Genomic DNA, 14,748 nt, shown 5'->3' on the forward strand with positions numbered 1-14,748 from the left:
GATTGACGAAAGAAACGAACGAATTGCGTCCAGGCTGACTGGCGGGGGCAACGCGGGTGGACCTGTACGGAAGGGGGGTGGGGGGTGCACCCCATATGTATCCGCCACTGGTGTAAACATAGGCTTCCTGTGCATACAGAACTTATGGGGGATTGAGCCAAATAGCACTTCTAGATATCTAGCTGAAAATGGTGGTTCTGATACTTAAAGAAATTTAATGAACTATTTATCATTCCTGTTGAGAACAGTTTGGGTTTCAGAGAAATGCGGGGAAGTGCAAGGAAATACTGTGACTACAACTTATCTTAGAAATATCGACTGAAGAAAGGCAAATCTACATTTATTCTTCTATCTGGCTTTCATGGTCGATTTTCCATCTCTCAGGCCCATCGTCAAAATATCCTTGTTGATGTCATCCTTCGATCTTGTCCATGGCCACTTCTGCCCTCCACAGATGCTGAGAATGCTACTCACAATAGTCTTTTCCTCTTCCATCTTATTTAGGTGTCCAGCCCACAGCAATATTTTCTTCATCCTTTGGCCACTATTAGTTTTTGAGTGCAAGTCTGCCAGTCCCTGATTTTTTTTAACAATCTCCATTTCTGTGACTGGGTGCCCTCTTGGGACCAAATATTCACCTTAATATCATTCTCTCGAAGGCGAGCAGTTTTTGTTCACCTGCTTTCTTTAATGAAAATGTTTCACAATAATACAGAGCTCTTGGGAAAATTACACTGTGGTATAGTCTAATTGTAAAACTTCTCGAAACTGCTATAACGCTCACACTGTCCCATAAGCAAAAATATGTTTTATTTGCTGATGCAGCCATTACCTCGATCTCAATTTCCACTGCATTCTGCTTATTGAAAGTGTTTCCCTTACATTTAAATGTGCCTATTCTTTTAAAAGTGACATCATCAACTGTCAATGGGGACCATCATTGAGTATCCTGCCGAAGGCCTTGTACTCTGTTTTCTCCTCATTAATTGGTAACCCTGCCTTCCTTACAATATACCTGTAAGAACTTGTCATAACTTAAGTCTACTTAGCTATCAGTTACTAGAACAACCTCTTTTATACATGCAAGCCGATTTATTGTGTTATTTCCCAGTCTTATTCCAGACGGGTTTCCATCTTTTCACTCTGCCATAGGCTCCCTCTGAACACAATTGTGCTAGACATATTATGTTCTGTGGAAACAAACTGTTTCAAGACACTGATGATGTATGCTGTCAGAAGTATTTTATAAGTCTATAAAAAAAACTATACGAATAAGAATGTTGTTTCCAATCTTACTCAGTTATCTGTACGAGTGTAAGAAGCTGATCTCTTCCTCCTGATACTACACTGATAGCCCCTACATTTCTTTCTGCAATTGGCAACATTCTCTTTAGTATACAGAGACACATAATTTTGCAGCTTACATTCTCTTTAGTATACAGAGACACACAATTTTGCAGCTTACATTAAGGATTACAACCCCTATATAATTATCACTTACCAGGGGGTGGTTGCTTTTTTTTTATTACAGGGCAGATTACAGCCATTTTCCAGTCATCAAGCAGGCTCTCATACTCCTAAATATTCATTAGCAGCTTTGGAACTATTTTAACACGTACCAGTTTTCCGTTCTTTATTGGCTCTCCTGCAATTTCATCTTTTCCGAAAGCCTTGTGGTGTTTTAGGTTTTCTATTACTTGTTGCGTTTCTTCTTCATTGGGGGTCTCTACTTTGTTGTCTACAGTGTCCTGTACGTCACATGAAAGCGATTCAATGGGGCCATCACAGTTTAACAATTCTTTGAAGTACTCTACCCATCACTGTCTTTTTACTTCAGTGTTATTTGTGACTGTCTTCCCCTGTGTCATTAATAAATGCTTGTTTTATTTCTGATACTTCCTTCACTTTCGGTACATTCCCTTTGGCTTCTTCTATTAGTCCCTTAATATTTCTGTTCCTCCTGCCTTAGTGTAGTTGCCCCGTCCTTCCTTATTCTGATATAGATTTACATCCATACCCTGCAAACCACAGTCAAGTGCATGGTGGAAAGTACATCCCACAGTACCAGCTATTAGGGTTTCTTCCTGCTCCATTCACATATGGAGTGCGGACGGAATGATTGTTTCAATGCCTCTTTGCGTGTAGCAGTTATTCTAATTCTAGTACCTCCTGCCGCGGAAGTCAAACACGCGCCAGAACAAATGGACGTGGCCAGTCCATAGAGGGCTCCGCGTCCGCGGCGGCACTTCCGTGCAGCGGCTCTCGCGCAGCGAGGGCGCCATCGTTACACCACGTGCAGACCGCGGCCAATAGCCGCTCCCTCTGGTTTCGTATATAGGGACCCTCTCTGCCCTAGTCCAGTTAGTCTGGTACTCGCTCTGGATTGCGTCTCTATCTCGGGGGTACTGCATTCTGGCCGTTGCTCGTTGTTGACATTTGCCTGGCTCTGGTTCCGAGTGGATTTACTGTTGGTGTTTGGTGTTGAGGTTTCTACAAGCCTCCTTGCTGTGTCGGTCATAGTCGGTTGTTGTCAGTTGTCGTTGGTCTGTCGTCCGACTCGTCCTTGTGTTTACCCGGTGGTGCGTGCTCCACTGCCGGTGGTTTCCCCGCCTGGCGGCTCCAATCCACAGCCCAAGGCGTTCCCACAGTTGGTTTTGGTTACCACACTAATCTTATCCTCACCAGCCTAATGTGAGCGACGCACAGGGGATTGCACTACTTTCCTAGAATCATAATTTAAAGCCAGTTCTTGAAACTTTGTTAATAGACTTACTTTGGATGTTTTATGTCTAACTAACTCCCTATCTACCCTATATTCTAGACACCTCTTCCTAGCCAGCCTTCTCTTTTCAATCTTTTACTGGCACACACAACTGAACACATCTTATCTGACGTCTTTCATTCGTCTGGAATTTCATAGGCCACCCTATTTACAGTTTCCTTAATTTGATACCAGTTATGGTTGACATCAGTTTCCTAGGTTTCCTTCATATTTACTTAGGCGCATTTATAGCATTTGTATACATAAAATGTAAACCCTGTCTACATGCCCTGGCTGGCTCATTGGTAACAACTGAACACTGTATCACCCTCCACAGACAGTATTGTAGGATACGATATGGAGAAGCTTGGTGTCAAACACACCAGTCTACCGGTCCTTGTCACGTTCTATGACCAGAAGCCACTACAACTGGGTCCTGTAGCTCCTCAACTGGCATCAAGAGACTTAGTGCATCCTGTTATAGCCTTCCCACGAAGGAAAAATCCTTGCAAGTACTGAGAGAAAATTTTTGTGTCAAAGGAAAAAGGACGTGGCAATTGAGAAAGGAGTGTGAGAGGGTTGTAGCCTACTACTGATGATACTCTAGCACTTAAAAATAAATAATTAATATGTGGTAATAAGATGATCATCAAACGTAAACAAACTACAGGCTTTGTTGACCCACATATTATCATGCTATTGTTTTCAAGTTGATTAAGAGTCTTGATTTGACATCAGGCTCTATGAGAATAAATAATGAAGTTGTCAAAGGAACTGCCCAAACATTACTCCTTAAGGGTCCTTTCATTTTTCTCGGTTGTAAGTTCTCATTCAGTATCTTCCATACTGGTGCTGTTGCACACGGTAATGGGTGAAGTGTGATGTGTATCAGCACCATTGGCTGGCCTTCAAAATTGTAAATAGAGATGTGACAGTGTACAAGACATTTCACACTTCTGAATTTGTCAACAAGCTCTGAGGGGGCCTAAATATCAACCTGATGCTCCTCTGATGATTTTTATGAGGAATGGAAGGAAAATTAGTCCAGCAGAATCAGTGCCTCTGGACGAAGGGACATGGTACAGATTAAATCAATTAGAGTGCGAAATGAGATATTAAAAACAATAGATGAGTTTTGCTATTTAGGCACCAAGTAACTGATGATGACTGAAGTAGAAAATAAATACAGAATTGGGGCAACACGAGGACCTGGATCCAAAAATTACTCATAAGACTCACCTGATGATTCTTAGCAATGGACTTTATTGTAATAACAATAAAATCAAACAATGAAAAGTCCACGACAAGCAACTCAACATGTCATCTTTACGGTGATTAGCAATCTATTCATTTCATAATTTTGTTAATAATAACAGATTCTATTTAGTCTTTGAATGACAACATAAAACTCTACATCACTGTAACGAAACACTTAGTTTGAGGAGATAAAATGATGAATAATTTCTCCTCGATCATGCATTGTACAAGATGTGGTTAAAGAAATGTGTAGTGTAGGTAATATCGTCATAAGTAATTCAGAGATGAACGCAAGCCAAATCCAATAAAAGTACAGTCCAACACGATCTTTAAGGGCTCCCAACAGACTAAGGACTTACTGTATCAGGTTATTAAACCAGGCCAAACAAAACATATTAAGAATAGTTTCAAAATACTGTCTAGAAAACTTAACAATATGCTGTGCAACAATTCTTGAAACATAATCTATGTAGTGAAGGTAGAAGAGCTGCAGAGAAAATATGAAAAACAAAGACAATTTGCATTTAAAACTTGCTTATACACTAAGAATATCTATGTCAGTAATATGTTCTCAATTAGAATAATCATCACAAGAATAAAAGAACGGATGTTTACCTTGTACGGTGACTGCGATCCTGATGAGTTCGTATCAGGCACCTGGATAAGCTTCCGTGCAGTGCCATTCGGATCTGATAAATCTCGCACGCTGGCAGGAGTAACTGCAGCAGTTGTAACTGCAGGAGCGTGTTGCGGTGTAGTCCTATTTGCACTCACTGTAGCACCCACTTGAGCACTCCTCCTCGGTGACTGGGGAGGCGAGGATAAATCAATGACGTCGGCACCTGTCGTCGCTACACCGTACAAGTTTGTAGGATAACGCGGTGGACCTGGTGTCCCATTCACCGGCACCAGAGGCGGCGGCGGGTACTTCGCAGTGGAAGCAGAGACGGGTGTCGGAACTACTTGTGCGGGAGCCGACGACACCTTGGGCTGGATCCGCACTTGCTGGGGCTGCGGCTGGGGGGCCACGGTGTAGTGTGGCGAGCACAGAGGAGATGCGGCAGGAGGCAACATCTGGTGCTGCGAAGGGTCAGTGAGCCCCATCAGATGCATGTTAGGCAGGCCCAGATTCGCCGAAGACGTGTAGGTGGCAGCTGTCGCCCTGCCGGAAATAACACCGTTCTGGCGTCGGCTCCTTCACGGTGTAGGAATACACATCATATACACATTAGTTAAAACTATGATAAAAAGATACTGTTTTACCCACCACCAAACCATTGCGCCAGCAAATTTGTTTTTTAAATACAGCCTGAATTTCGTGCTCTTAGCAATTAATTACCAATCTTTCAAAACTACTCCAACATGCACCGCACTACTTTGTTAACACCTGTTAATTAAAAACTAATTTTTAAATCACCATTTGACTGCATTGTTGTTTATTTAATTACAACCCAGGTTTCAGCCTTTTATGCTGTTTTCAAGTGGTTGAATTCATGTCATTAACATATATTGCACGAAATCAAGCTCAAAACTGGCCATAACTAATTGATGCAAATATTTATTATGTATATATTAAAACTGTAAGACTGCAATGATTAATAATTCATTGAAAAAAAAAATCGATAAAGTAGGACCCTTTTTCAAAATTATTGTAAAACAGCTTTTTCTGAAATTTGAGGCATAAATATTTGCAAACGGAAATTAAAGCATGCTTATGAGACACTCATCAGATGAAATCTCCCTCAGTCACTTTCTAAAGCTACATCAAAATCTTTGCAAATGCTCATAAATTAAGTTTTAGTTGAGAGCCAATTTGGCATATTTCTACATATTCTTAAAATACCTCAAGGAAGATAGCAACTGGGATGGGTACCAAAAATTCTACTCTATGAAACAAAACCCAGAGTTATTAGTGGAAACCTCTTGCCCTATATGAAACATTGTTTCCTTGAAGCCTCATTTGGATTAAACTCCTACTGACATATTTGAAATTTTATGAAATGATACTTTTAATGTTCTGAATTATTTTAGATTAAAATTCAATAGTCAGTTGCACAACTAGGAAATTTATTTCACTTTACTGGTTTCAACAGATTTAGCTGTCATCTTCAGAAGTCTATATGAAATGGACCTAAGTTCTAATGATTTATAATACCCCAAATCGTGTAGACTTCTGAAGCTAACAGCTTAATCCAGTGAAACTGGCAAAGCTAAATAAATTTTCACACTTTGCTATCAATGACCGGATTTTATTTCGGAATATATACCACAGTCGCAGAGAAAATAACAGCTATGAAAAGAATTATGCACAAAATTAATAACAAAGCAACACCTTACTGTTGCTATTCCCGTAAAAGCTCTTTTCCACTAATTTTATACCCTACACCACCAATCAGAAACTAGCAAACCGAGGTCCATGTCCGGTCTGCGGGAAGTAAAAAACTTGACCGCAAAAAATATTTTGAAAGTATACTGAAGAAAATAATTTAAAAAATATTTTTCTGTAGATAACAATACGTTTGAGTGCCACCCTCGCCACTTTTAACAGTATTTTACAAGTAACTGTGTGACTGATTAAGAGTTCTTAATGGTTCGTAGGTAGACTGAAAACCTATTTGCTGTACTGTGTAGTGTAGGAGAAAGTGCTCTGGAGAGCGAGGGTGCAGGGGAGCAAGCTGGCTGGCTAGCCAATCATGCTGTGTTGATCCACACAAGAGCTCTGCACACCCAAGGGCAACATAAGAATTTTATTTAACGAAAAAGGAAATTAAATCAATCTCTGGCAACCTATGAAGCCTCTTAATCAGAGCAGGCATATTCATTTTAACACAATTTTTGTGTTCATAACTCGAATGAAAGCTTAATGCCACTTTATGAAACTTTGACGTGGAATGACAAGTTTGTGTGTCAGGAAGGTGTACACAGCAGCGGCGACCTGCGACATTGAAGCGGCTCCTCTGCACTGCATTGGCAAGTGCCTTTTGATGGACAGCGAGCAGTAGCTTTGTAAAGAATGAATCTAAATACAGCAGACCAATTTTATCATTACTTCATCAATAGTTGCTGCAAACCTCATACGGAGCTGTTATTAATTTCTCTTATAGTAATAAGAAGCTCCTAACCTTTTTTGCGTCAGTATGGATCTTAAATTTCGTAAAGATGCTAGTGAAAATAGGAAGATTTTAAGTGAGTAGACTGAACATTTCTTTCCCTTTTCTTTTAAACGCTGTGTGACAGGCCTCGAGCTGTTCCAGTTTCCTTCACATGCAACAAAACTGTCGCTTGTGTTAAATGTGCCAATTTAAAGTGACACGACCAAACATCAAGTGACAGTACCAAACATTTTATCAACAGTTCCATAAAAATTTCCTCTTGATAATAAAGCTTGTCAAAAAAATCTCTACACATATCTACTGTCTTAAAAAGAATCACGGCCTTACAAAATCGCTCTATGTGAGTGCAAGCAAAATCTGCCGAAAAAGTATTGTGCGTTTGTTGGGCGCTTGATGGACATCAGAAGCCATTTTCAGGCTCAGACACCCCCCCCCCCCACACACACACACACACACACACACAGAGAGAGAGAGAGAGAGAGAGAGAGAGAGAGAGAGAGAGAGAGAGAGAGAGACAGGAGGTTGCAAGTGACTGTGGCACTTTTTGAAGAGAAAAAGTTCAAGGTATTCACTGATGGCAAAAAGAAATATAAGAAGAGCAGAAATGTTAGATTCTAACAGTAAAAGCAGTATGCTCGAACTTCTGCAGAAGATGCCTTGCCACGCCATAGCACTTGATGAATCATGTGGCATTTTTAATGAGGAACAAATGTCTACTTTTGTGCCGTTTTTTTGATATAGAAAGTATAGTGTTTAAGAAAGAATTGCTAGCAATATTGCTGTTTAAGACTAGACTCACAAAGAAGATTCATTCAAGACTTTTGACAACTTCGTGACAAGATGAAGCATTACTTACTATAAAATTACATGTCTCAACTGACAGGGGCCCAGCGATGATTGGCAAAAAAAAAAAAGAGACCAGTAAAGAAAATTGAGGATAATAATGCTGCACTACTATTTTATCAGTGCATAATTCACCAGGCAGCATTCTGTGGAAAACTTAGTGCCACTCTGAAAGAAGTAATGGACTGTTTGATCAAGTTGACCAGCTTTATGAGGTCTCTTTCTACTATTCAGCATAGACAGCTCAAAGAATTTCTACCCGAGTGTAATTTGTCACGTTCTAACTCTATGCAGCACAACAAGTGATTAACGTTTTTGGTAAACAAAAGAAGTAACCTCCTTTGTAGACAACTTTGTGGATACACAACCAGCAACGAAGTATCTGGAGTTCCAAGCAAACGAATGCAATATTTTACCTGTGGCTTTCCTGGAAGACATGCTGAAACATTTAAATGTGTTCAATATCGAGCTGCAAGGAAATGGGAAATTAATGTGTGATATGATGCAAAATGTGTGTTTTCTCTGTCGCAAGCTGGATATCTTTGAAAAAGAACTGAAAGTCAAGAATTTATTCACTTTCCAAAAATTCTTGAATATCAAGATAACTATGACATGGATGCTGCAGTATTTTCAAATTTTACGTAAGATCTTAGGAAGGAATCTGATATGTCTGCGTAAGCAGAAGAAACTAACGATCAAAGTCCGAAACAATTTATTGGACTGTTCAATTAACCAAAACAAATTCTCCAAGTATAACACCAACATAAAACAGTGATCCATCTTCGAATCACAACTACATAGAAGAATAAGATGGAAAACAACTGAAATAATTTCCTACTAGTCTCCGCCGGAGACTTCTCTGATATACCCAGCCTAATCCAGAGATCAGCGAGAAGATCCAAGCCGGGCTGCCGGGGCGGCAGCTATCCCAAGTCTGCTGGCGGTCGATGAACTCCCGATGTGCGGCCGAGCGCCGGCCTTTATAGCGCTTCGGCGGATGAGTACCTCGGAACTATGTTTCATCACGTGGTTGATGTGTGAAAATAGTTCCGGGATCTGCAGCGACCTCTTCCTTATGTTTATGTGGGCCGGTAGTGGCCCCTGGTGTCTTTGCTGTGGTGGTGGTGTTGTGGTTGTTGCTGTGGCCGTTCATCAATATTGCCTGTCGGTTGTGTAGTGCTTCAGTGTGCCTGCGAAGGCGGGCAACCCGCGGTTGCAGGCTGTCAGTTTGGTTGCTGATATTCTAGGCGCCATGATGTCTGGTGGAGAAGGCCACAGCAGAATCAGCAGCAAGACTCCAAGACTTCATGGAAACATAGTTGTCGTAATTCTTAAAACAGCCTTTTAAAGTTTCTCCAGCAGCAGAGGTTGCGAGGTTGTTCCATCTTTCAAAGCCTTTCCTCCAAATAGAGATAATGGACTTGAAAGAAGAGGTTTCCTTGCAAACGTATAAAACTGCAACCACCAAAGAATTTTGGAGTAAACATGTCGAAGAAAAACAAAAAAATTGCAAAAAATTAGCAGTTTCCTATGTTTAGCTCCACATGTTTGTGAAAGAAACTTCACACTCTTCAGAAAATAATCAGATAGCAATGTTAAAAAACATGTTTACTATTTTCTATGAACTTCACTTGGTTAGATGCCTTAATTATTGAATAGCTATACAGATAATTGTGTTTTCCTGTGACATTATTTGAGTAGAATAATGTAGTAAAAACACACAGGAGGAGGTAGACAATGATGTATTAAGAAAAAAATGATTTATGTAAAATATATTTTTCCCACTATTATATTGAAAAAAATGATTTGTTACAAGGCAATTTGCTCTTCTGCAGTACCTTTTTTTCCAATACAATAAGTATATATTCTTGTTACTGGAACTATTTTCTAGTGCACTTTTTTCTGTTTAGTGTCAAGCTTCTTGGTTTTGAAATTCACAGTAGTACTGTAATTGCTCACATCAAAGAGAAAGTACTATCAAGGGATGATGGATAACATGAAAGGCACAAAGAAAAATCTTGCACTAATAGCGATACTGCAAATGTAGTAGCTGACACACAAATTAGCCTAGTGGCAACAATCTGAAGATAGCCACGTGTAACACTACGATTAGTTACCAGTATTATTTGATATTCTTAAAATTCAAGTAATTTATAGTTTAAACCAAGTCTGACTAAAATTAATCATTAAGAATTCTATAGTTTTAGGATGCCACACAGCAGCATTTCACTTTAAACAGAGAGTCAAGAAAGACACACAACTGAGTCTTCAATTACTGGGCTAGATACACACAACTGAGTCTCCACTTCCTGGGCTACTGAGCTACATAATTTGTGTTGCAATGCTTGTAACACCAAATGATTGTCCAACAAGAAAAACCTGAGGGCCCAGCAGTGGCTATGCCAATGTGGGACCCTCCCCCTAATGTTGGCAAGTCAAAGTAGCATCTTTTTTTCGACTGTCTCTGTTTCCTTACAGTGTGAATATTTATAAATAGAGAAAAAAAAATGCAACTATAGATGCAAATTCTAAATGTGAAAACGCAAAATTACCTAACAGGTGTTGTTTCACAGTGAATTGTATCCAGATGAACTATTTTATCCAATATTGTACGAAATAGCTCTATTTTCTGTAAATAAAAATGGAACCAATGTTTAGTTACTGGTATAACACATCATCCACTGAAGCCTAATTTGGAAAACTGTAAAACGCATTTGCCAAATAAAACTGCACAAGTGCAACAACATATGCTCTGGTGCCACTCCGGTTGCAGGCCGCTGAATGGTCTGTATAAAACGCAAGCACATGCCACGCAATGCAATGTTGTACCCAGTCATGGGACCTAGCGTCTTTTTAATGAGGCAGTTTTAGCAAGAGCGTGTTTTGAATGGTGGTGGTGTCGAGTACCGGTAGAGGGCAGGCCTGAACTATTTCATTTACGATATTGCCAACTCAGCATATTATTTGCAGCAGCTGTTAGCAAATGCTGTGTGTTGTGCAGCACTTTTTTCTTCTTTTTCTTTTTGTGTTTTGAAATAAGTGAAGAGACTAACACTGGTCCATCATCACAGAGTTCAATTACAAACCTCACAACACCAAAAGGGATTGGCGACCCTTTTTACCGGGTGTTGGCTGCTACCCTGTGAGGGGAGTTGGGCTTGTTTCCCTACAACATTCCTCTCCCCTCTGGTGGTCTTAATTCTAGTTTCTATACACTTGCGACTGACAGCCAGTTTATAGTGCCCGCACTCTGCACTACAGAGAAAAGAAAACAAAATCTTTCAACGTAATGTATTTCGACAGCACTGATATTCTTCCCGTAGTGTGCAAATGGAGTTATTTTCAGTTCTACTTCTACACTAAATGTGTTGTCAGTTCTATTTGTAGCACTGTCAAGTATGGGTTGCACGAATATGAGTTTCCATCAAAGATATAAAATAATATTCTGAAGATTTTGTAACTATCGAATTGGGTGGGAAGAGAAAAGTAATGTCAAGAACCTTCTAAAATCTGAGAAGCTTCTGCTTCTCAACAGAAAGTATCATTTTTTGAAAGCTTAAACAGAGACAAAAAAAGAAAACAAGCAAAGACCATTTTAGAAAAAACCTCTGAAGTTTTCGGAAAACAAACAGTTCAGCCAAAATTTCTCAAAAGAATTATTTTGATTTTCAGTCTCATTCCTTTCTTGTGCTGATTTATCCAATGGCATGATCACTAAATGAAGGAAGAATTACATCTGTTATTTGCTAAGACATCTCATGTAGGAGCCCACCATCAGTTTAAGTGGCTTGTAAGAACTTCACAGTTTAGCAGAGATCTTTTTACTTTTTTGTGAAACAGACTGTCCCACCCTCAACAATAAACACATGATCTTTTCATCCACTACGCAACTTCAGCAGATTGCAATCCATTTTGGTACCAACGTATCTTGGTGAAAACCTCCCTCAATCTCTGTTTTCAACAGATTTTATGTTATGCTAAAAACGATCCCCAATGTTTGTTTGTTAACATACTTACGAGCACCTCCCTCTATTGCTTGGTATTACACATACTTTTATAAATTAGGTCTTTTTTTGCTCTCTACTGCAAGCAAAGCATTCACTATGCCATATCAGATGCCAAACTATCAGCAATAGCTAACAGACTTCAAATGTCACAGCCCAGAAATAAACACACTAAGTCCATCAAACCATCTCCTTAAATTATATTACCAAATGAAAGACCATCACTTAAAAAGCACATGCTCCCTATTCACAATAAGCAAATAAATGGAAAGTACAATTTCCTTTCTCTACATACACAGTACACTTCAGTTTATGGAAACAAGAGAGAAACATAATACAGCTTCCAGGTTTGCCACTCCATCTCAACCTGGTTGTAGACTTGTGGCAATGGTTGAGGCAAATATGCACAAAAGAACATAAATTGATCTGGTGGAAGAGAAGTAGGGGGGGGGGGGGGGGGGGGAGGGAAATTCTCTTCATCAAGTTGTGTGTGTGTGTGTGTGTGTGTGTGTGTGTTTCATCAAGTTGTGTGTGTGTGTGTGTGTGTGTGTGTGTGAGAGAGAGAGAGAGAGAGAGAGAGAGAGAGAGAGAGATATTTGGGGCGGGGGGGGGGCACCAGGGCTAGTGGCTAACTTTCACACTAACCCATTTTACACAATACAAGGCGCAAAAATGCAAAATGATTAATGAAGCATAGCTTCTGACAATATAAGCTGCATTATATTTGCAACTCAAAGGCTTGTAAGTCGAATAAATAATTACACAAAAATTCTTACCATTGGAACTTAAATGAAAACTAAATTTCTGTTCTCCGCTTCATTAAAAGATAATTGCTCAAACCAAAAAATTACGTACAATGATAAACAAATACTTGTTTATAAATGGCTATAATAACATTTCCCAATTCCTGGTGACAGGCAACAAATTCTGTACAATGACAACTGGAAAAAAATGTATTTACAACAAATATTTCAGGTTGGTTTCACAATTGTTTTTTCAGGGTAGGGTACATACTTAGTTAATGAACAGGATATCATTCCAAATCTATTAACAAGCAGCACTACAGAACTACTCTGTTTATAACTATAAAACACCAACTGAGTTCAGTGGGATTAATAAGACCCAGACAAACCAAAATCAGACACTAATTTTCTAAAAAACTTTTATGGAAATCACTTACGCAGCAGAGTACATTCAGTCAGGACAGTATAGTCAACTGATTAAAAAGACATAGTGTAACTGGATTGATTTTCAAGTTCACATTCACAATAATAGGCAGACAAAATGCACAAAAAGTCTGCTAACACTGTCAAGTTTGAAGGGGGGGGGGGGGGAGAGAGAGAGGAAAAGAGAGAGAGAGAGAGAGAGAGAGAGAGAGAGAGAGAGAGAGAGCATAAAAATGACATCCCACGATCAGATTTATTATAAATGCGAAAGCTTCTATAAAAAAATGCATTCACAAAGTGACTGGCAAAATGGGAAAGAGCATAATACCATGATGTAAATCAACTAAAACAGAACACGAAGTCCAGCTGTCTCATGCCTCTATAACATTTTTCTTGTAAATCAATGACTCACCAATCATCCTTCCCATACGTTGGATAACTAAAAGAAACAGTACACGACAGTGAGCTACGGCAAAGGTTATTGATGTAATGGATTACTGATAGCAAGTAATTACAACAGCATAATTAATTAAACATGCACCTTAAAGTGACATAATTTACAGGTCCAAGAAGTTAAGACCAGGTAAAGAACTATTTGTTATAAAAGATCCAGACAGATTAAACTTGTTTACCAGACCAAGACTCTACCTTGAACCATTTGTGGGCTACAAACACGTTATCCAAGCAAGATTTCACAGTTTCGATTTTCTCAGTGCCTCTCCCCTACCCACTATTGTGGGACATTGCTTTAGCCAATCTTTAAAAGTGTCGGTTCACATCACAAATACACTGTTTGTGAAATTTTTCTACTCCATAATGTACTTTGGACTTCCCTGAACATTTTGGTATATGATACATTAAAATCAGACAATTGTGAGACCTTCAAATAATATTTTGAATGTTGAAATGTGACTGACAAATTTCGTGGCTACGCATATACTGCCGCAGTTGAGCAGTCATACATTGGGAACTACACAGTCTAGAAGGCTGTGAATTGCTTTGTTTTGTGCCTTTTGCTATGTCCCAGAAGTTTATGAATAAACAAATCAGTCCTTTGTTTCTGATACTAGTTTTCATTGAAAGTATTGTGATTATCAGCTATTTTTGTAGTAAGCTAACTTCTATTGCTTTTTATATGTAAACAAAATGACTAAGCATAAAAGTAACTTCAAGAAATGCAGAAGAACAGATTACTTCATAAGCAGCAGTGTATAAAAAATTATGAGGGGGCAAGTGGAGGAATGACAGTAAAAGGAGCAGTTAACATTATCCAGCATTCGCAGAAGGAGAGAGGTGCCAGATATGTGAATTACTTAGGTGATGGAGACAGCAAGGCTTTCACTGCAGTACAAAACAGTAAGCCATAAGATGTTCCTATACAAAAACTTGAGTGGGTAAGACACATCAAGAAAAGGATGGGAACATGTCTATGTAACCTAAAAACCAAGCTGGGTAACACAAAACTGTCTGACGGCAAGACAACAAAATGTACTGGAAGACTAATGGACAAAGTAATTGATGAATTACAGGAATATTATGGGAAGGCCATTAGAGATAACTGTGACAATTTAGAGGAGATGAAAAGAGGTGTGTGGAACACTTTC

General features: G+C 39.3%; 1 protein-coding gene across 2 annotated transcripts in view; it reads right to left on the bottom strand.

Moving 5' to 3' along the window:
* The window catches only part of LOC126198484 (uncharacterized), a 100,666-nt gene that overhangs the window by 42,383 nt on the left and 43,535 nt on the right, over positions 1–14,748 (bottom strand). The window contains exon 5 of one of the 2 annotated variants that reach the window (XM_049934852.1): positions 4,634–5,180. In XM_049934852.1, coding sequence (XP_049790809.1) covers positions 4,634–5,180 — 547 coding nt within the window. Of the gene's footprint in view, positions 1–4,633; positions 5,214–14,748 lie in introns of both variants that reach the window. The other variant, XM_049934851.1, reaches the window with a different exon arrangement.

The sequence above is a fragment of the Schistocerca nitens genome, chromosome 8 (genome assembly GCF_023898315.1).
Source record: "Schistocerca nitens isolate TAMUIC-IGC-003100 chromosome 8, iqSchNite1.1, whole genome shotgun sequence".
NCBI lineage: Eukaryota > Metazoa > Arthropoda > Insecta > Orthoptera > Acrididae > Schistocerca > Schistocerca nitens.